The 19,746-nt window shown below is 30.6% G+C and overlaps 2 protein-coding genes across 2 annotated transcripts in view; one reads left to right on the top strand and one right to left on the bottom strand.

The window, feature by feature from the left end:
• The first annotated feature begins 357 nt into the window (after nt 1–357).
• Nucleotides 358–1,268, top strand: LOC113376392 (ADP-ribosylation factor-like protein 13B). Its single transcript, XM_026616296.1, has 4 exons — nt 358–393; nt 458–659; nt 722–1,180; nt 1,239–1,268. Exons 1-4 carry the CDS (start codon nt 362–364, stop codon nt 1,266–1,268), a joined length of 723 nt encoding a protein of 240 aa, XP_026472081.1. The 5' UTR covers nt 358–361.
• A 3,677-nt stretch (nt 1,269–4,945) lies between these two features.
• The window catches only part of LOC113376391 (diacylglycerol kinase theta-like), a 31,356-nt gene continuing 16,555 nt past the window's right edge, over nt 4,946–19,746 (bottom strand). Inside the window, exons 10-24 of the mRNA XM_026616295.1 lie at nt 14,302–14,473; nt 12,435–12,509; nt 12,297–12,368; nt 11,978–12,230; nt 10,363–10,556; nt 10,083–10,295; nt 9,883–10,017; nt 9,617–9,791; nt 9,396–9,544; nt 9,155–9,328; nt 7,357–7,489; nt 6,927–7,082; nt 6,711–6,867; nt 5,740–5,847; nt 4,946–5,124 (exon numbers count right to left, since the gene is read on the bottom strand). Of these exons, the coding sequence (XP_026472080.1) occupies nt 5,032–5,124; nt 5,740–5,847; nt 6,711–6,867; nt 6,927–7,082; nt 7,357–7,489; nt 9,155–9,328; nt 9,396–9,544; nt 9,617–9,791; nt 9,883–10,017; nt 10,083–10,295; nt 10,363–10,556; nt 11,978–12,230; nt 12,297–12,368; nt 12,435–12,509; nt 14,302–14,473 (2,259 nt within the window). The 3' untranslated portion in view covers nt 4,946–5,031. The remainder of the gene's footprint in view (nt 5,125–5,739; nt 5,848–6,710; nt 6,868–6,926; nt 7,083–7,356; nt 7,490–9,154; nt 9,329–9,395; nt 9,545–9,616; nt 9,792–9,882; nt 10,018–10,082; nt 10,296–10,362; nt 10,557–11,977; nt 12,231–12,296; nt 12,369–12,434; nt 12,510–14,301; nt 14,474–19,746) is intronic.

Genomic DNA, 19,746 nt, shown 5'->3' with positions numbered 1-19,746 from the left:
AAATCAACAATTTTTCATTTACTGACGTGGTTTATTGTGGACCATGGGGTAATGAAATATTCACTTAATGTAAACATCATTATTATATTGTCTAGGGTAAACATGAAAATGAAATCCTTAAGTTGTGCAAAACTGTGCAAAACAATGAACACAGCCATAGATAACAACTGTCACCATAACAACCAATCAAAGCATTATTATGGTGGCAGTACTGTTCACAGCAGCGTTCTGTTTATATTTTGATTCAAATGTCACGATCGATATATGATGGCCTTTGTTTACCTAACAATGATTTGTTTACATTTATATTAAAAATGTTTTTTCGTCTCTTATAAATATAAGCTATGGGAAAAATTTGTGCATGAGATTTACATCTAAAACATCACAACAAAAGTAGAGTATATATTTGTTATATTAATGGTTAGTTACCATCACCGAATAATAATTATTTTTATAGTGTCGTTCTCTTGCTATTGGGATTGGATAATGCAGGCAAAACTGTAATTGCTAATCGTTTGAGAAAAGAAGATTTCACTAATGTATTACCGACAATTGGTTTCTCTATGCAGAACCTAAATTGTGATAAACATAATGTTTTTCTTTACGAACTAGGTGGAAGTGAACAAATCCGAAACATTTGGCCCAAATACTATTTAGATGTGAATATTATTTTACACTTGAATTTAATCAAATATGCATTTATTTGAAATTTAAATTACAGGCCCACGGACTCATATTTGTTGTTGATTCTAGTGATTTGCAACGTCTTGCTGAATGTCAACACATATTAAATGAAGTCGTTTGCCATAAACAAATTAATGGAAAACCTATACTTATTTTTGCAAATAAGCAAGATTGTGAAGGTGCCTTAGATGAAATAGATATTGTAGAAAAGTTGGGGATTGAAGATATGGTCAATAAATACCAGTGTCCAACATTGGTACAACCTTGCAGTGCTGTGCGTTTACCAGATCCCAATGAAAATATTGAAAGTGGGTACAATTGGTTGTTGACTTATATACATAGAAATTATACAAGAATTAATAACAGAGTTATCGCTGATACAAAATCTCAGCAGGAACAAGATATAAAAGTGAAGAAACCTAGTAAAACAAAACAGCAAAAAATTATGAATGGATGTTTTGGAGACAGTTGGGTTTCTAAAAATATTGAAGAATGTGTAAGTATGTTATATTACTTATTTATTGCATAAGGTTAACATAAATCATTATTTATAGCCTTCGACACCTAAAGAACTTTTCTTTTAAATGCTCTTGCTAACCCAATATCCAAAAATAATGCAAGAAGAGGATCATGTATACCAAATGAAAGTAGATTTGCAAAAGCAGATTCAATAAAGATAGCTCATTCAAATAGAAGAATAAAAAGTGCTATGGGATATGTAAATTACCCCAAAAGTTACAAGAAAATGCATGAAGGGAATAAAAGAAATCGCTCAAAGTATTCCATTTCATCACTTTGTCAATTTCGTTTTAATAATAAGGTTGGTATAATAGAATAGATAATTATACCATACATTTTTTAAAAAATAAAATAAAAAATTTGTATGCACCATTGTGTTTCACTCACAATTTAATAAATAATTTAGAATTAATAAATAGCAATATGAAAATACTGTTTTTTAATAGCTTATAGTATAGAACATATCAAACACTCAGAAATTATCTTCTAATTCTTCTCAATTCAAACAATTTATTATCATCATAGAACTTCATTCATTCTACCTCTGTTACATAGTTTTATCGTATATTGGTTTTTAAACCTGTGGCTCTCCTGAAATGATAAAAAACCATTAATATCAAATATTTAAACTGATCATTTTTAATTACATTTATTTATTTTCATCTCATTATATCCACAAAGTATTTTAGTTTTACTCTATTCAATCACATATACAGATAAACATTTTTAGTAATTTCAACAAAATATTCAAATACTCATTATAAGTGAAATTGAAGAATTACACAAAATAACTCTGATTAATTCATTGCCACGAAATAGTAAATTGAATACATGTAACTAGATACATGAACCTATGTAAAATATATCTTAGCAATAAACATTGCACTTTGGGAAATATATCATCCAAATGATTGCATTCTCTATCTACATATATATTCAAATCAACTATTATCGTGACAACATTTTATCTATCATATTTATATAAAATTGCGAAATGAAGTTTAAAACATATTAAAAAACCTAACAATGTGTTAGTGAAAATTAATTTTATCGATAACACCATATATACATATTCATATATATTATATATAATATGTATAAATAACTATATAAATATATGTGTATACATATACACATATAAGTATATACAATGACAATTTTGTTTACAATTGTAAATTACGTACTATTTAAAAATTGTTTGATGCGAAGGTATTTAAAGTGATTCTAGTTCATTACTGATCGTAAGGCAAACTGGCCGGTGAGCCTATAGGAACAGTTGAGCCCCATGAACATTGACCACTTCAAAGACGCTTCGGAGGCATCGTACACCGACCAAATACGAGGCGGCTTAGACGGGAACGGGCCGGTGTGCCTAAGTGGTCCGAGGTCGAGGGCCAAACTCCACTCGACCCGCGACCCCGGACATCGGCAACAGCCCTGCAGGATAGGAATCAGATGTAGGAATTTACAAGGCAATAGGGAAAAGGATAATTGTGTCCACATTTCTTTCGATACAGATCCGGCGCCCTAAGCGCGACTACCCGAGCGCGCCATAACGCCCCTTTTGAATTTGGCACTATTAACAGAATATATATTTATATATCAACATAAATAATGAATTCAAATCAATTTTAAAACTTCATTGTTGTGTTTTGGCTATTAATTGAAATCCATTCTGCGCCTATACATTGGATTATTAATCTGATGGTTTAAATTGCATCTCAATAATACAGGGCGCCGTCTGTTTACATCCAACATGTGAACTGTGTGTATTCATATACACCGAATTGATCACGTGTCGCGTTCACATATCACCGATCTGAATACAAAAGTCCATTGCATAATACATTTTTAAAATCGGTGATATCTATTTCATCTTTATTACTCACGATGATTCGATTATACATTAGCGGTTAATTGTGCTCTCACTAATAAAATTTTATCGCTTTTTCGCACTGCGATCGCACATTGGGATCAGCATCAGTACGGTTCATGATCTGCAACCGGTCCGTCTTAAAATTTAATCTAAAACTAATAATTCACTACTGAATGGTAGCAAATAAATAATTAAATGCCACCAATCAGCAATAATTATCAACATCACAATATTAATTAAGTTGTTCATTATACTATTTGATTTGCTTATTAATGCATTTCCAATCAAATTCAAGTACTGCACATGAGTGGTATTTGTTGTGCATAGATGGGATATTTTCCCAATTTAACTAAAGCTGACAATAGCCTTAAATAACATTTATTATTTTTACGACTTATAAATAAATGAATAAATAAATATTGAGTTGTTTAGACATCTGGATTAAATAATCTTGAGATCATTAATATAAACATGAAAATCACTAAACACCCATATAAGAATAACTGCTGTTGACTAGAAGGAAAACAAAATGTTTTAATAGTTTCTAAATTTCCCTAATAAAAATTGATTGTATTATATGCGGAATTCTATCCTATATAATAACTTTGTTATAAATTAAATGCAATTTTAAGAAACGCCTTTTTATATATCATTTATAAAATGATACATATATGAATTTCATTGCACTGGATGACAAAATGTACAATTTATAAAAATCTCATGTAATTGTATGCGTGTGTTGAACATTGCAAGCCAAATTCATGAAATTATATACGTTAAAACTTTGATAAAATGTTATAATTCTTTTCGCACACATAATATATTATGCTACTGACCAATAGCAGATATTCAAGAGATGTGACCAAATCACACTAATTTTAAGTATACTTGCCCCTTAATATTCTCCATTTCAATCATTCATTCGGAACAGCACCCAATCAAGCGCTCAACTATCACTCATACTGAAATTAGTTTCTGCTGAAATTTCCTAGCGTTATTTAGAGTTTAGCCACAAGCTAATTAACATTAAAATGCCTGCCCTTGTCATAAATATAACGGTATAAATATTAAATAAATAAAAAAATAATACAGGTATATTGCGACGTTTGATTTAAAGGATTGAGTGTAACGTCTTTGAGTTATAATATGGTACAATATTAAATGTAGAAACGAGCGGTTCATTTCGAAGTCGTTCAGAAGACCGTCAGTCATTTAAATCAAGCGTTCGCAATACCAAATTCAGAAGTCTGTGTCGTCTTGTGCGTCATTGTCGTGCAACGATAGATCTTGAGGTGTTGAGGCCAAGGAGACCCTGGCCGGAATTTGGTCGTCCTGGTCGGCTGGCGACGTGTCGGACAACAATCCCGATGATTTACCTTCCAGGGGACTAGAACCGCCGGCAGTTAAACTGAGCGGCAACAATCCTAACGGTTCGGTATTTCGTCGTTTCATCTTGCCTTTCAGTTTTTTCAACATCGTAGCCTGATATCCGTTCGCCATGTCCAGTTAAATGATGCGACATAGTTTAGGAGCAGGCAGGCAGTGTAGGAAAAACAAAAATAAATATATTTAACAATTTGACATAACGTGTCCTACTGACAATATCGTGAGCAGACACATTAGAATCTGAATTTCTAAGAAACAAATTTAGAAATATACTAAAAAATGATACTTTTTGGAAGTGAGCATTACAAAGGTATGTATTACTAGAGCAACTACATTCAAAGCGACATGATTAATGGAACAAGATTTGTTTGATGTTAATATTGGAATGTGACATAACAAATATAATATATATATAACTAGGTAAATTAAGTGCCAAATTGCTAAATATGTGGATTCATTTGCAATATAGGATACGGCCGGTCTGTTTAATTTGCGAAACAATTACAAAGGATGTGTTTTTAAAATAAATAATACAATAGGAAATTGTGCCTGGATTTTTGAAAATTCTAGGATTTATCACAATTGTCATTTCCATTCTCGGGAGTAATGTACGGCTCAGTCAGACGACGCCTCGATTTAAGTTTCTTCAGCATTGTTGCCTAAGGCGCAAAATATAAGATAATATATAGTTACTCAAACTGTAACACGTTATGATCCTATTATTTATTTGCTTTAAGGCTTTAACTTTCATATAAAGTGTCCAACATTAATTAACATCAATTGAATTAGAAATTTAACTATTTTATTTTTATTAACAACTTCTCAAATAAAACTTTATATATAATTTAAATTTAATATAAATAATCAATTTTTGTATTAATTATAACTAATTGCTGCTCTCATATATCATTGTATCATGCAAGAAAATATTCATGGTATAAAACGGTTTTAGACTAGCATACTATAAAACAGGATCAAACATGCTTTACTGCAAACTACAATACAAACTAAAAGGTTGCGATTGAATGAATCATTTTTGCAAGCCAATGGTTCAAAGGAAGCATATTTTAACAAACATTGTTATAAATAGATAATATTTTTGAATAAGTAACATGGAAAATTTTGAAAAAAATTCTGTGTAATGACCATCTCAAACTTTTTGTTAAATACAATCAATTTAGTCTTTAAGACATTAAATTTGCCTTAAAAATACTTTGATCGTAAGTGAAGTTCATTACATAGATCAAATTAATATATTTTAATTGATTACTGACCTTAAGTGCAGATTTGAGAACCACAACATCTCCAGGGCTTTGTACCCAAGGTTCACCATCCACTTGAACTGGTATATCAGAATTCAAATGTATTTTGATATGACCACCCTAATTAGAAACACATATCAATCAAGTTAAATTGTAATTTGATAGTAACAAAAATAATTAGTACTGAAATTACAGTAAGCCCTCCGATAACGCGGCGAACGCGTACCGTGCAATCCAGATTAATTCGTAGCGCGTTTTATGAAATTCGCTAATCACGTTGTATGGAAACAGCGCTATAAAAAAATCATGATTAGTAAAAATTAGGGGGCGTCCATTAATCATGTATGGTTTTTATGAGGGGGGGGGGTTGACAAAAATCACGAAATATTACGTGGGAAAGGGAGGGGTATAGTAAGATAACACGTGTATTTATTTTTTATCAGAATTTTTTAAAAAAATCCAAACATTTTCAAAAAAAAATTCAAAAATTGTACAATTATTTCTCGTAACTATAAATACATGTAGTGTTTGTTGAGAGTGGAAAAGTAAATTTGAATATCACCACGTATCACCAAGGGAGAGGGAGGATCCAAAAATCCTTAAAAATCGATCACGTGATTATTGGACGCTCCCTTACGGCATTGTTTTTATTAACTTGAGAGTTTATATAATAAAATAAAACATAAACTGTTTTCCAACAAAAAAATGTAAGCTCAATGTGTTCTTACTTCTCTGTTAGAACGACTAATGTACTGTAAAAAGGTCCTGCCACTACTAACACTGATGTCGTATACAGCATTTATATAAACTGCCATGATTACATGAACATATTGTAAAAAATAAAATAGTCGATATTAAAACCTTTTACAACAATATCTAGTTACTTATGAACTGTTGAACAAAAATTAGACGACTGTCGCAACTTCAGCTTTGCGTAGTATGGAAACCGCGTTGTCAGAGGTTTGTCTGTTTATGATTTATACCTGTGCAATACGCATTGCTGAACGCAGTCCAGACTGTATTTGGCCTAAATGTACAACACCAGTAACTCCGACCACTTCAAGCATACCGTCCCAATGATTAGGTTTCGTGAAATGATCCTCTTTTTCTACTCCCCAAGGATTTGCACCAGAGCCCCAGCTATCAAAATAATTTATATTAATCCTATTTGCTAGCGTTTTGGATAAACAAGTTCTTACCTGAGAATGTTTAGTATAATAATTCCTTCGACTGGAGGTAGTTCTACCAGTTTACCATCGACTTCGAGTCGAACTTCTTTATGAAGCTCTTTGCACATTTTTCGTCCAACCATTTTACGTAAACCCATTTTTACATAGACGCCTTTATTATGTAACCTAAAGTAAGATAATAGATTAAATAGAATGAATATTATTTGCAATGTTTGAGATTACCATAAACGACTTTTTATACTATGCTTAATAAGTTAACTGTGGTTGACCAGTCGTCACAAGTCCTAGTCATGGAAAAGTGGTAAAATTTTGTATATTGGCTTATAAATCAGTAACCATAAGCTATTATATAGCTTATATCATATCGTTGAGCGCGCCACAGTTAACTGGTTAAGTTTTTAAATATTAGGGTTAAATTATCAAATAGTTTTTTACATACCTGCTATTGAATTTATTTGGATTCTCTTCGCGAGCGTTATGGAAATCCAAGCAGAGATCGGCGTCGATTCCGATTCCAAAATAATTGTTCATTACGAAAATTTGAGAATTGTCCTCGCTTTGTGAACCACTCACTGAAAATAAAATCAAATTATGTATACTAGATTATCTTAATTTCTTTATGAGAACAACAGATATATTTATTCTGGCTTATTTCGATAAAATAATGGAATATTAAAGAGCAATTAAATACCTTTAATGTTTTATTGTTGATATAGGCATCGCGTGCAATAATAAATTTTAGGAATTATAAACTTAATTCTTGTACGCATAGAAGTAATACACACAGATATGTATATATATATATATATATATATATATATATATATATATACACGAATGCAACCCTATATATTCTTACATATACCTATATAATATATGTACATTTCCAGACATGTATATCAAATAGTGCAATCGTAATGTTAAAGAAATATATTCTATTAAATGTTGTCAACATTTTGCAACATTTATATAGTACAGCATGCAAGTTTACACGATTCATTTTAAATTACAAATAAACCATATTTAAAATATGCTATGAATCAAATAAAGGTTTTACGAAACACATAGGGGTATGTATAGACGCATTGCCTTGCAAAATTGGCTCCACCTTAATATTTAATCGATATATATACATGTCAAAGATCTTTTAAAAAAAATCTATACCAATTTTAAACCTTCTACTTCATCAGTCATAATAGCTAATGTTAATAATAAGTAATTTTTCATCCTGGCAGTGCAAGTTGTTCGAAATAATTTAAATATTTTGATCCAAAAATTTTAGAGCATATAATACTTTGTTTTCGCATTTAATGACGAAAGTAAACATGAAATATATTACGTTTTCAAAACTGTTATAAAGTTTGCTTAAATTTTTATTAACTTTATACCATCTGTAGAAAAGGGTCACTTTCGCTTATTTCAAAAAATATTTAGGCTAAATGTTGTGTGTGGTAAAGAGTTGAAAATTGGTATATCAATTCTGTTTCATAAAAACCTTCAAAATGACATCCTACAAATACCTGGGCGAGGCCAATTTTGTATGAGAATGCGGACCAAACCCTTTAAATTCATCTAACAAGTAACCTAATAATTATTAATTGAATTTTATCAATGGAATTATTATCCAGCCAATAAATTTGCTATATTCAAGATATGTTTCGAAACATTTCGACATAATTAAAAAGTGTTTATAATAAAGGAATCCTTACTGGTTCAGAAATTGTTATAATTTTCGTTGATTTCATGACTGTCTTACAAGCCTTTATTCGAAGGGAACCCATTAAAGATAGCAGATCATAATAAATGCACATACATGGGCACAACATAAATTTCATGTCTCTAAGTAATTGTTGTTTGATAGTAAAATGAAAATCATACAGTTTATCATTTTGGCTGGAAAAATATAATTTTTAAAAAATCGTGATTTTTAATTTATATCTTAATTTCTTATGTGTTTGATGTTAGAAAATGCTTTAATAAAAATATATCTTGCGCCTAAGTATGTAGTTGTAAACGAATGCATAAGGATTTATCTACAGACATCTATCTAGCGAATTTGTCATACTATTTTATGTATAAACATACAGTGTCTTTCAAATAAATTTTTGTTGTAATGATGTGAAATAAATAATAAACACAAAAAGTTTAAAAAATATGTAAACCTGTGACTGACGTAGTTTTTTGTTTTTCTATATCATTGTGTATTTTGGGCACGAATTTCGGCCGCTTCTTCTTACCGATGACATTCGTCGGCTGCTTCTGATCTTCAGATTTGTCTTCAGGATGGAAGACAACCGTCCATCGATCCAAGCGAATTTCTTCAGCTTCGATTACGTCTCTTAATAAATTGAGAGGATCTTCCCCGCCTGTATACCCTGGTCCCCAACGTAAAACACGAGCTAAATCATTGCCTGGAGAAAAAAATTAATTAGTTCCAATATTATATCATATTTTGAATTGATTTGAGATTTAATTTACCTGTTCCAAGAGGTACGATAGCGCACGCGGGCGATGAACATTCGGAATCCTGTCCGACGTTATCCAAACATTGCAATACCCAACCGATGGTACCATCGCCTCCACAAACCAGAATCTTATAATCCTTTATATGCCGAAAAACGTACAATCTACATAATAAAGTTAAATATCAAAGATTGTTTAAAAATGATTAATGCCTAACAAAGTAATATAAAAATTACCCTGGAAGAGGACCTCCATTATCAAGATCAAATACTTGATATGGATTCAATAATTTTCTAAATGATGAGATCAACTCTAATCCTTGGCACCCTCCAGATTTAACATTCACAAATACTAGAAGTGGTTGAACACCTTGAGGCACCATGCTGGGTTCAATATTGGGAAGTAAAAGAACTGAAAATAATATTACGTTTATTTTAACAAAATATTAGGACTGTTTGCATTGCTGTATATTTTAAGTGTATATGCATTATGTAATATTCACCGAGAAAGTGTTTGTCTTCATGTCGTGATTCGCGTAACGCATACAATGCTCTCACTGCCTTAGAAGCATCTTCGTAAGTGATAACCAGCGAACCGTATTCATAATAAATAGGACCAATTGAAGAAAATTTGTTTTCTAGAATAAAAACATATATAAATATATGGTATAGGTGTACATTTGAGCTAATGTATTTCAATTACCTTTCCCTAAGTACTCTGTAAGTATATTTTCATAGTTTCTTTCTGATAAACCCGGTGGTAGATTGGCAACAAATAGTGCTAAGTTTGGACCATGTGGGTCTTGTTTTAGTTGCAAATAGAATCGCATTAATTCCATTTGCCTAATTGAGTCTTTTGCGAGCGATTTGACTATTTCCCACGGTCTTTCAGTCCATGAAAGCACTCGTTCTGATACTAAATGGAAAATAAATAATAAATAATAAAACCTGTATTTTCGAGAAAATTATATAATGATGCTTACCGCCTCTATCCAGAAGAATCTCAGAGCACCGATAATCTTCGCATTGATAATCATTTAATCCAAATTTGTCTAATGCTAGTCGGATAAGATCCTTTACAGTAGTGTCATTTGTCACCTGTATCGTGCAGAACGGTTCCGATACTTGAAGTTTTCCAGGATAAACCCGCACAACACCATGTTCAATTTCACGATCCCTAGTAATTTATTTTTAATTAACATTTACATAATATCAATATCTGATTAGTTTATTAACTTCCCGAAAGAGAAGTTTATGTTTTCATCAAAAAATCCGAATTGCTAATTTTATGTTTTTTCGACGTTTCAAGCCATTCTGAAGAAATTTAGAAAAAGTATGTGTGTGTGTGTGTATGTGTGTGTGCGTGTATGTGAACAGATTTTTTGCCGTAAATCGACGTTTTCTCGAAAACGGCTGGACCGATTTTAAAAATTTAAAAGCCACACGATGTATCCCGATGAGGACTATTGCTTGTCAATTTTGTGCGACGATCGGCCAAGCCGTTTCTTTATAAATCGCAGAAAAGTAAAAAAATTTTCGTCTACGTTTTAGCCCGCAATTCTGAATCGATTTTGAAAATTCAAAAACCGTTCGAAAGATATTGGTTGGGAATCGTGCTGATAAGTTTTTGGTAAAGATCGGCCAGGCCGTTTTCTTGTAATAATGTTTAAAAAAAAAATCGACAATTTTTATGATTATTTTTTTGACGCTAAGACTAGATACCATAGCGTTCTAGATCATACTAAAATATTACGGCTCTACGACAACTGGTTTAGCTTTAAAAATTCGTCAAAGTTTGCAAAAATTAGTATGGCCTTTTTGGCATTTGTCAAAATTAGAACTTTCATCGACGTATGCTCAAAAACGCCTGAACCGATTTCAGATATTTAAAAAGAATTTGATGTATCTCGATGAGGATTGTCGTTTCTCAGTTTTGTGCGACGATCGGCCGAGCCGTTTCTTTGTAATTTGGAAAAAAGTGTTAAACTTTTCGTCCACATTTAAGCTCATACTACCGAACCGATTTTAAAAAATCAAAAACTGTTCGAAAGATATTAGTTGGGAATGATACTGATTAGTTTTAGGTGAAAATCTACCGACCCGTTTTCTTGGAATTAACTGTTGAAAAAAAAATTTAGGCCGATTTTTATGGAACTTTTTTTGGCGATATACATCATGGTCTTATAGAACTTACTGAATTATTACGGCCTTACGACAAGTAGTTTAATTTTAAAAATTCAACAAAGTTTGAGAAAATGAGTAGTTTTTTTGATGTTTATTAAAAGTAAAATTAGATGATTTAGTTGGTATAACGATAGTGTACTTGGTCTTGAACATAGTAAACCATTAAAGTCTTATGGAAACTGGTTCAATTATAAAAATTATTGATTTTTGAAAATTTGCTTTTAGAAAATACTCCGAGTTAACGTGTTCGTTCGTTTGCAATGATGTGTAATAAATCCACTCGGAATACTTCTAATCACTCATAAATTAACTTATTATTTATTGATTAAGTCGATTATTTACACATATCGGGAAGTTCATGTAACTTCCCTCAAGGGAAAATACCAATACCAACTAGTTAAAATTATTATTTACCTGAATCGAAGAAAAACGGCTGGCCGTTTTCCTTCGACACGTTGCAGTGTAGTAACCGGCAAAGGATCCTGAACGCGAACATCGTCGCCGGCGTAAAGGTCCGTCAAATAAAACTCACTGGGTTCTTTGCCAATGTGAAAAGCACGTAGGGAGGCCAGCAGGAGAGTCTCGGCTGATGCTGTACGGGACACAGATATCGTGCGAAATATTCGACGTCGAAGTGAACAATTGCCGTCAAATACTTTGATCACTTCTGCAAAAGATACAGATTTTACAGTTAAAATTCATCATACTGCAGTGTTATTTATTAATGACAAACCTTCATCTTTGTCCTCCTTCTCTTTACCCTTATCGCATTTAGAATCACGATTATGTCCCGCATCTGTTTTGACTACAAATAATTAACAATAATATTTTATCCAAACAGAGAATCTAATGTATTCATTTAGTATTATACCTGATGATGAACTAATTTCTTCATCGCGATACCTCGCTGCGTCCCCACTGCTGAATTCTTCTGAAATACTTCGAGCTGCAAAAATAGATATGTATCATCAGAGAATACATCATTAGAAATATATATCGATTACTTGAAACAAGATGACTGAGGTAGGAAATCGATAATTGGAAGACGTGGATCATTTCAAATATTTGAGAAACGTTAACGCAAGAAAAAGAGGTAGCTACCGACGAGCAAACTGAGTCTCGACTTGCAAAAGAGATGATAAAGTGTTATTCATTTTTATTTATTTATTTATTTTAAATATATAGCCCACAGATTTCTTCCAAGAGGACTCAAAAATACAATTATTTTACATAATGAATAACAATTAAAATGTATACAAAATTACAATATATAGTTATTAACATAAAACGCCTAACATAAAATTACTAATAATGCAGAATGTAACAATATTATTTATAAACAGAATAAGATAAAATAATGAGATATTTGAAAAGAAAATAAAAAGTTAACTTGTGCAGATGGAGATTATTTGATTAGGTGAAGTGTTGTGAATATCTATTTCATTATTAATTAAGTTAGAGGACATAAGTAAAATAGGCAAATTTAGGAGAAGGATAATTAAAAAATAATTGTGAACGCGTAGATAGCCTTGGAACATTAAAGGATAGTTGGTTAAGAATAAAAAGACAGTCTATTCTATAGCATTATTGCAAAGTTTAAATAAGACATAATTGTACAGATAAATCGACGTGAGGCAAGGGAAGGAATAGCAAATTCTTTTAGTAAAGTGTTGTGGTCAAAGCCACGTTCAGGGTGAATTTTATATGTTTTGTAATAAAAATATTTCAGAAATTTTCGCTGAACCTTCTCTATCGCATCAGAGTTGTTGATTTGATGAGTATACTAAATAATCGAACCATATTCTAATTTTGAACGTACATTAGAATAGTACATGCAAAGAAGTGCATTGTTAGAACTGAATTGTTTACAATTTCTCAGTATCAAACCTAAAAATTTATATGCACTATTACAAATATCAGTTATATGGTCAGTGAAAAACAAACCAGAATCAAATAAAACTCCAAAATCTGAAATTTTAGTACATCTATCAATGCTGGTGTTAGAAATTTTATAATCAAAATGTATTGGAACGCGCTTATGTGAAAAACTAAGAATTTTGCACTTTGATGTATTTAAATGTAATTTATTATAGACACACCAAGAGTGGAAAGAGTGAAGTTGAGACTGTAATAATAAGCAGTCATCAATAGAATTTATTTTGAGATATAGTTTGAGATCATCTGCAAATAATAAATGTGGACAGCTAATAATTTCAGATATGTCTTCAATAAAAATAATAAATAGTAGTGGACCAAGAATGGGTCCCTGAGGAACACCTGAACTGATATTTTCAATATTGCTATTGTTATGCCTGGAGCACAGCCCTGTACGGATCAGAGACATGTACTCGAGAAGAATGGCAGACGAAAGAAAGTTTTAAAATGTGCTGGAGACAAATGGAAAAGATAATGTGGACAGATAAGATAACTAATGAAGAAGTACTGAAATGAGTGGGCAAACAAAGAACTTTACTGAACACAATTATTAAAACTAATCTTAGTTAACAATTATTAAAACTAAAATCCTTCTACACGACGTCATCGAAGGTAAAATAAAAAGACTAAAACGATTGTGAAGAAGCGAAAGGTGAAACTGCAGAAAACTGAAAGCTGAAGCGCAGGGCCAGGGATCATGGGAACACAAGTTTGGAAAAGAAAATGCATAAAAGTGTATAAAACAGTGAATATTCTATCGATTTATTATTATTATTATTATTATTATTATAATGGTTACGTACGACAGCTATAGTCCCGCGTAAGTCCGCCCCGCGGCCGAACCTGCACGCCAATAATGGCCTCCATAGGCACCTCCGTACGAGGGATGCTGACTGCATGAGGAGGCAAATATATCGCCTGCAGGTTCCCGAATTGACAATCCGATCCCAGTGACACACGACAACCGCCATGCACCTGAAAATTAGAAAATACGTTTTAGAAAATTATTTATGAATGTAATTTTTAACATGTAGTTCTTTCTTTTCTTTTATTTAAATTTTGGGGTTCATCATTAGTGACAAAGTTTTTTTTCAATTTCAATAAATAATTATTAAAAGCAAAAATAATAATAAATTATATAATGATTATAATAGAATATAGAAATATTTGTCCAAAAGATAAATAATATCGAAGCCAATTTACGGTATTATTAATTTATATTTTCACTGGTTTGAACTAGATTATTTGTAGTAATTGATATCAAGTAACTTTTTGTTTATGGTTAAAAAATTTGAAGAAAATATTTATTGTTTTTATGGATAATGCTAAACTATTTTTTTGAAATAATATTTAATAGTTTAATATTTATTATTTGAACCATTGGCATTAATTGAAAGATGAAACACCAATATGGAATCGATTCTGTACGACCGATATCCTTTATTAACTGGTTAATATATATTATATATTAACACCAAATACAAAATTCAAAAAATAAATTAAAACTTATTAAACACATATAATCACATTATCACAATATTATCTTTGACAAACTAGTAATTTTAAACGCCGAACCAAGAAAAAATATCTTGCACAGTAAAAATCCAAGACACAGTAATGCAATAAAATTTAAATTTAAAATTAAATATGTAATACAATAAAATTTAAGCACTTAAATTAATTTGCAACTTTCAAAAATCCGATTGCAACTCTATTTTTATTTATAATCGTTATCTACGACAGTTTTTTACACTTATGTAATTGATAATTGACCGATAAGTTTATTTTAAATCACTGACTCAAAGTTAATTTTATTTTTCAATTTTTTACACTTTCTAGGTAAATTATTTTATATTCCCCAAAAAAGAAAATAATTATTATCACAATATATAATTTTCAAATAATCATTTTCAACTTTAATGAATCAAGGACAAGCTAATTTAAAATTTATTTTATTTATCTGATGAAGTTGAACATCCCCGAAACGTTGAATAAAATAATTGAAAGAAAATTTTTCCAAAGGAAAAAAGGCTATTAGTACAGAAATTAAAAAATCATTAAATATGTATTTATTATATTATATTAAAAATGTATTATATACAATGTAATATATTTTTAACTTCCCGTAGGGTAATCGCAAAAAAAAAATCTACAATAAAAAATGTTATATATATTCACATTTCAAAGTCCTTTGAACATTTTGGCAAATTGATGTATGTGTGTGTGTATGTATGTATGCATGTATGTATATGAATGCGCGGATACAATTTTTCATTGACCATTTCGATTTTTATTGAAAGGAATATGTGCTGATTAGTTTTTGGCAAAGGCAGGTCCAACTGTTTCGAAGATACGCGACAAAAAGTGCCAGAAGTGGTTTTTCAGTTTTTGAGGTAACGGAGCGTCCGATTTGAATGATTCAAAAAACATTTCACTTGTATTGACGGAATAAAAAACTGATTAAATTTTTGATCCAGCGATTTTGGAGTTCCAATAATAAAAGTAACTAGTGGAGTGTATGGCATTGTGCCTTAAGGCAAATTGCTGGAACTTTCCATACCGTAACGAAATGTTCGAGGAATACTGAATGTTTTCAAATAAATTATTATTAATATTGTAACATTGTCTAATATTTATAAGAATTATATAAACTAAATTGCAAAGTTAAAATTATTTGTTTAAAGTATATTAGAACCATAGTCAGAATTAAAAATAAAATCTGAATTATTTTCGATATACAAAAAAATATTAGAAAAAAAAAAGTTGAAACAATTTTTTTTTCCAAAATCAATTATTTTGTTAAGACAAGCAGAAAGTTCTTTAAATCATTTAAGTCGGACGCTTAGTTCTTTCAAAAACTAACATTTTTTACACATTTAGCTCAGTATCTTCGAAATGGCTGGGCCTGCCTTTGCCAATAAACACTTCTCCCAATCATTCAAATCGGATGCTTCGTTCTCTCAAAAACTCGATTTCCATTTTCTGCACTATTTGCTCTTTATCTCCGTAACTGCCGGACCTGCCTTTGCCAAAAACTAATCAGCACATCCTCCTATCAATAGGAATCGAATGTTTTTTGAGCCATTCAAATCGGTTGATCCGTGCGCCCGAAAACGTGACTGAAAATTTGTATCCATACATACATACACACACACATCCATTTTTTCTGAGGTATGCCAAAATGTTCTGAAACCTTCAAAACGTCGAGAAATATAAAAAATTTTAATTTCAATTTTCGGCCCATTACAATAACTTACCCTACGAGAAGTTAAAAAAGCCCTTTGGCGGTCAAAAATGATCATTAAATATATGCACATCAAAATATCAGATATTTTATTAGGCTCTTTGATATTTCGCTACGCAGCGCGATTGCTTAAAAAAAAATTAAAGTTTCCAGAATATTTCGAAAAATAAAAAATACAATATTTTCAAAAAAGTTCTTTTTTTTCAATAATTTAAAAATTCTCAAAACTCTATTCAGTTTTCAAAAAAAAAATTACCGTACGAAAAGTTTCAGCAATTTGCTTCAAGGCACTATGCCATGCACCACTAGTTATACTACATTTACCATCCATGTGTTTGTACAAAAAAAAAAAATCTAATCCGTCGTATAATTGTAATTCGTAATTTACACAGGACGCGTGCTCGACGTCCTAGTTATTTTTTCCATAACGCGTAGAAAATCTGATCGTGAGAGTAGAAATGCAGAAATGCAGAATTGGAGAAATGCATGAGCATGAAGCACTTAAGCTATAGCATTGAAATTGAAACAAACATTATTCACACTGGGATTCCACTCTATTTCTAGTGTAATTCCACAATGTGCTTCGCATTTGGGCGGACGGTTCGGCACATCTGAGCGTTGATTTTAAAGAGGCCACACAGAAAATCAATATTGTCTTACAATGTGTATAGTCAACGAATTATTGCATAACGGTCATAAAAATGCAAAAACACTCAACTGACGCGACTAATACAATACACAATAGTTCTTATCGAAATGTTTCGACGGCAACAACCCTACTGTTGTTAGAATCTTTAACTTAACACTATACTCTCTTTATAATTGCGAGTGCGAGTTATATGTATGGAATGGAGCTACTATAATCGGTGAAGGTTGATAAACATCACCACATGTTATATTTATTATACATAATACCCAGTAAACCACAAACGTCACATAAAGTTAAAGTAACGTAGCACAGAAGAAACGTTGTTATGTATTTTATGGTTACGTTAATAAAACGTAAATGTTACGTTTAATTGTAACCTTTAAACGTTAATGCATGGTTTTCTTCATAACGTAACCGTTCAGTTACAGTGTTTTGTAAGTTTAACATACAAAATGGACGGTGTGGTACAGCTGTTTCACAAAACTGTCAAAAAGATAGGTTACGTGTTCTACTCTTTTATGTATGCGAGACTCTATGCACGAAAATACAATTGAAAGTTATTCGTGACTCTATATATTTTACTTTTCTGTCTATGACTAATGACGTAATGGACGCTTCATATTGAAGATCTTTTGACAAGCAAATTATTTCATTCTTTTGAAGCATTTATTTAATCATTATTTATATGATTAATATTTTATATGATTAATGTAGAACGTATTAGTTATGCAGTGTGCAGTTAAAATGTTTAAAATGGAATCGATCAAGGTAAGTATAAATATAAAACATGTGTAAATTATTTTAATTTATATATTATTATAATAATGATTTTTTTTTTCAGTATATAGTTGGACCTTAATGGAAATTCTATTCGCGTATTTTGTTATTTGTAGAAGTTTTCATCAAATGTATGTTTATCAAATAATAATTAAATTCTACAAAAAAATCATAACCTCAATGATTATTGCAATGTTGAGTCAAAAGGTTAGTAAAAATGAGATATACAAATACAAATTTAATATTTGTAGCCCCTTCAGTAACAATAATATAGTTCGGCTAAACAGGAATAAAAACTAATACAATGGTTTTCAATTGAAGAAATATAATGACTCAGAACATAATAAAGATATTTGCTCAAATAAAGAATATGAATGCAAAGTTAGAATATAAAATAATAATCCACCATCATCACGAAAAAATGATTTGAAGAAGAATAAAATTTTTTACAGCATTAAATGATGACACTCGTGTCATGTGTCATGGAATTGGTATACCCCATTATGATAGTTAGAGATGATTAGATGATTTAGTATTATTTTTTATGATTTAGTTTTAGCAAAATATGATTTAAAAGTCGGTGGATGAAATTTGGCTGAACTGACAAGAAACAATTAAGACAATATTTGAGCAATACGTTCATAAAGGAATTAGCTGCACTTTGTTCTTAATAAATAATGAAAGTAAATAGAGGTAATTAGAAGTATTGTTACAATTTATAATAATAATCACAATATTTCCAAATCATAACCTTCTATTGTTTTTACTTCAGCAAAAATATATTTAAAAATTCAGAGACTAAAATCTTCTTTATTGTCTAAAGTGTAATTCGATGAAGAATTAATATGTTTTTGGTATTGTTGAAAGGACTGCCTAGCTGTCAATAACTTGAAAATAATGAATATTTTTAGAGGTAATGTTACAAAAAATTTAAATCAATATTATCAATAAACATTTGTAGAAATTGTTTCTAACCTGTTTGGTTCTGTTTTAGATACATTTACGAACAGAAAGCAGTGAAATGGTTTCAATTTGATAAACAAAGGTTGCCAAGAATTTTACACAAGACTTATTTTCAATGGTTAAAATTTTATAATCAAAATAAAACATTTAATTCCATCCTGTTAAATAGAAATTTGTTAGAATTGTTATTTTTTGTTTTAGATTAATCAAATTTTTAAAATCCAAATTTATATTCTGTAGTTTTGTAATTTTAAGTATATGTTATGTAAATTTTGTAAATTCTTAATTATAATATGAAATAAAATTAATATAAAAAATGGTTTCTATATTTACAGGAAATTTTATTAAATTTTTAAGTTACATCAAAGACACCTACACGTTAATTTAGTAATTTAGAAACCTAACAAAAACGAAACCGTTACGTTTTCGCGCAATTTGGAAACGTTACAAAAACGAAACCGTTATGTTTTCGCGTAACTAAACAGGCCGTTACGTTTTTGAGGCGGAAATAGATACGTCTGTGTGCCTCTTAGGTTACGTAACCGTTATGTTTTACGTATAATCTGTTACGTTCTATTAACGTTTTCATTACGTTTTGTGGTTTACTGGGTATTT

This window comes from Ctenocephalides felis, unplaced genomic scaffold (assembly GCF_003426905.1).
Source record: "Ctenocephalides felis isolate EL2017-DRISC unplaced genomic scaffold, ASM342690v1 CF-g0.4_SCAFFOLD_01886, whole genome shotgun sequence".
NCBI lineage: Eukaryota > Metazoa > Arthropoda > Insecta > Siphonaptera > Pulicidae > Ctenocephalides > Ctenocephalides felis.
The sequence above is the reverse complement of the archived record's forward strand: the minus strand, read 5'-3'. Positions and strand labels throughout refer to the sequence as shown.

Coding starts and splice junctions, on each gene's coding strand:
- LOC113376392 (XM_026616296.1), top strand. CDS start 362: ATGAGATTTACATCTAAAACATCACAACAAAA. Junction 394..457: donor TCTAAAACATCACAACAAAA/GTAGAGTATATA, acceptor TTATTTTTATAG/TGTCGTTCTCTTGCTATTGG. Junction 1,181..1,238: donor CTAAAAATATTGAAGAATGT/GTAAGTATGTTA, acceptor CATTATTTATAG/CCTTCGACACCTAAAGAACT.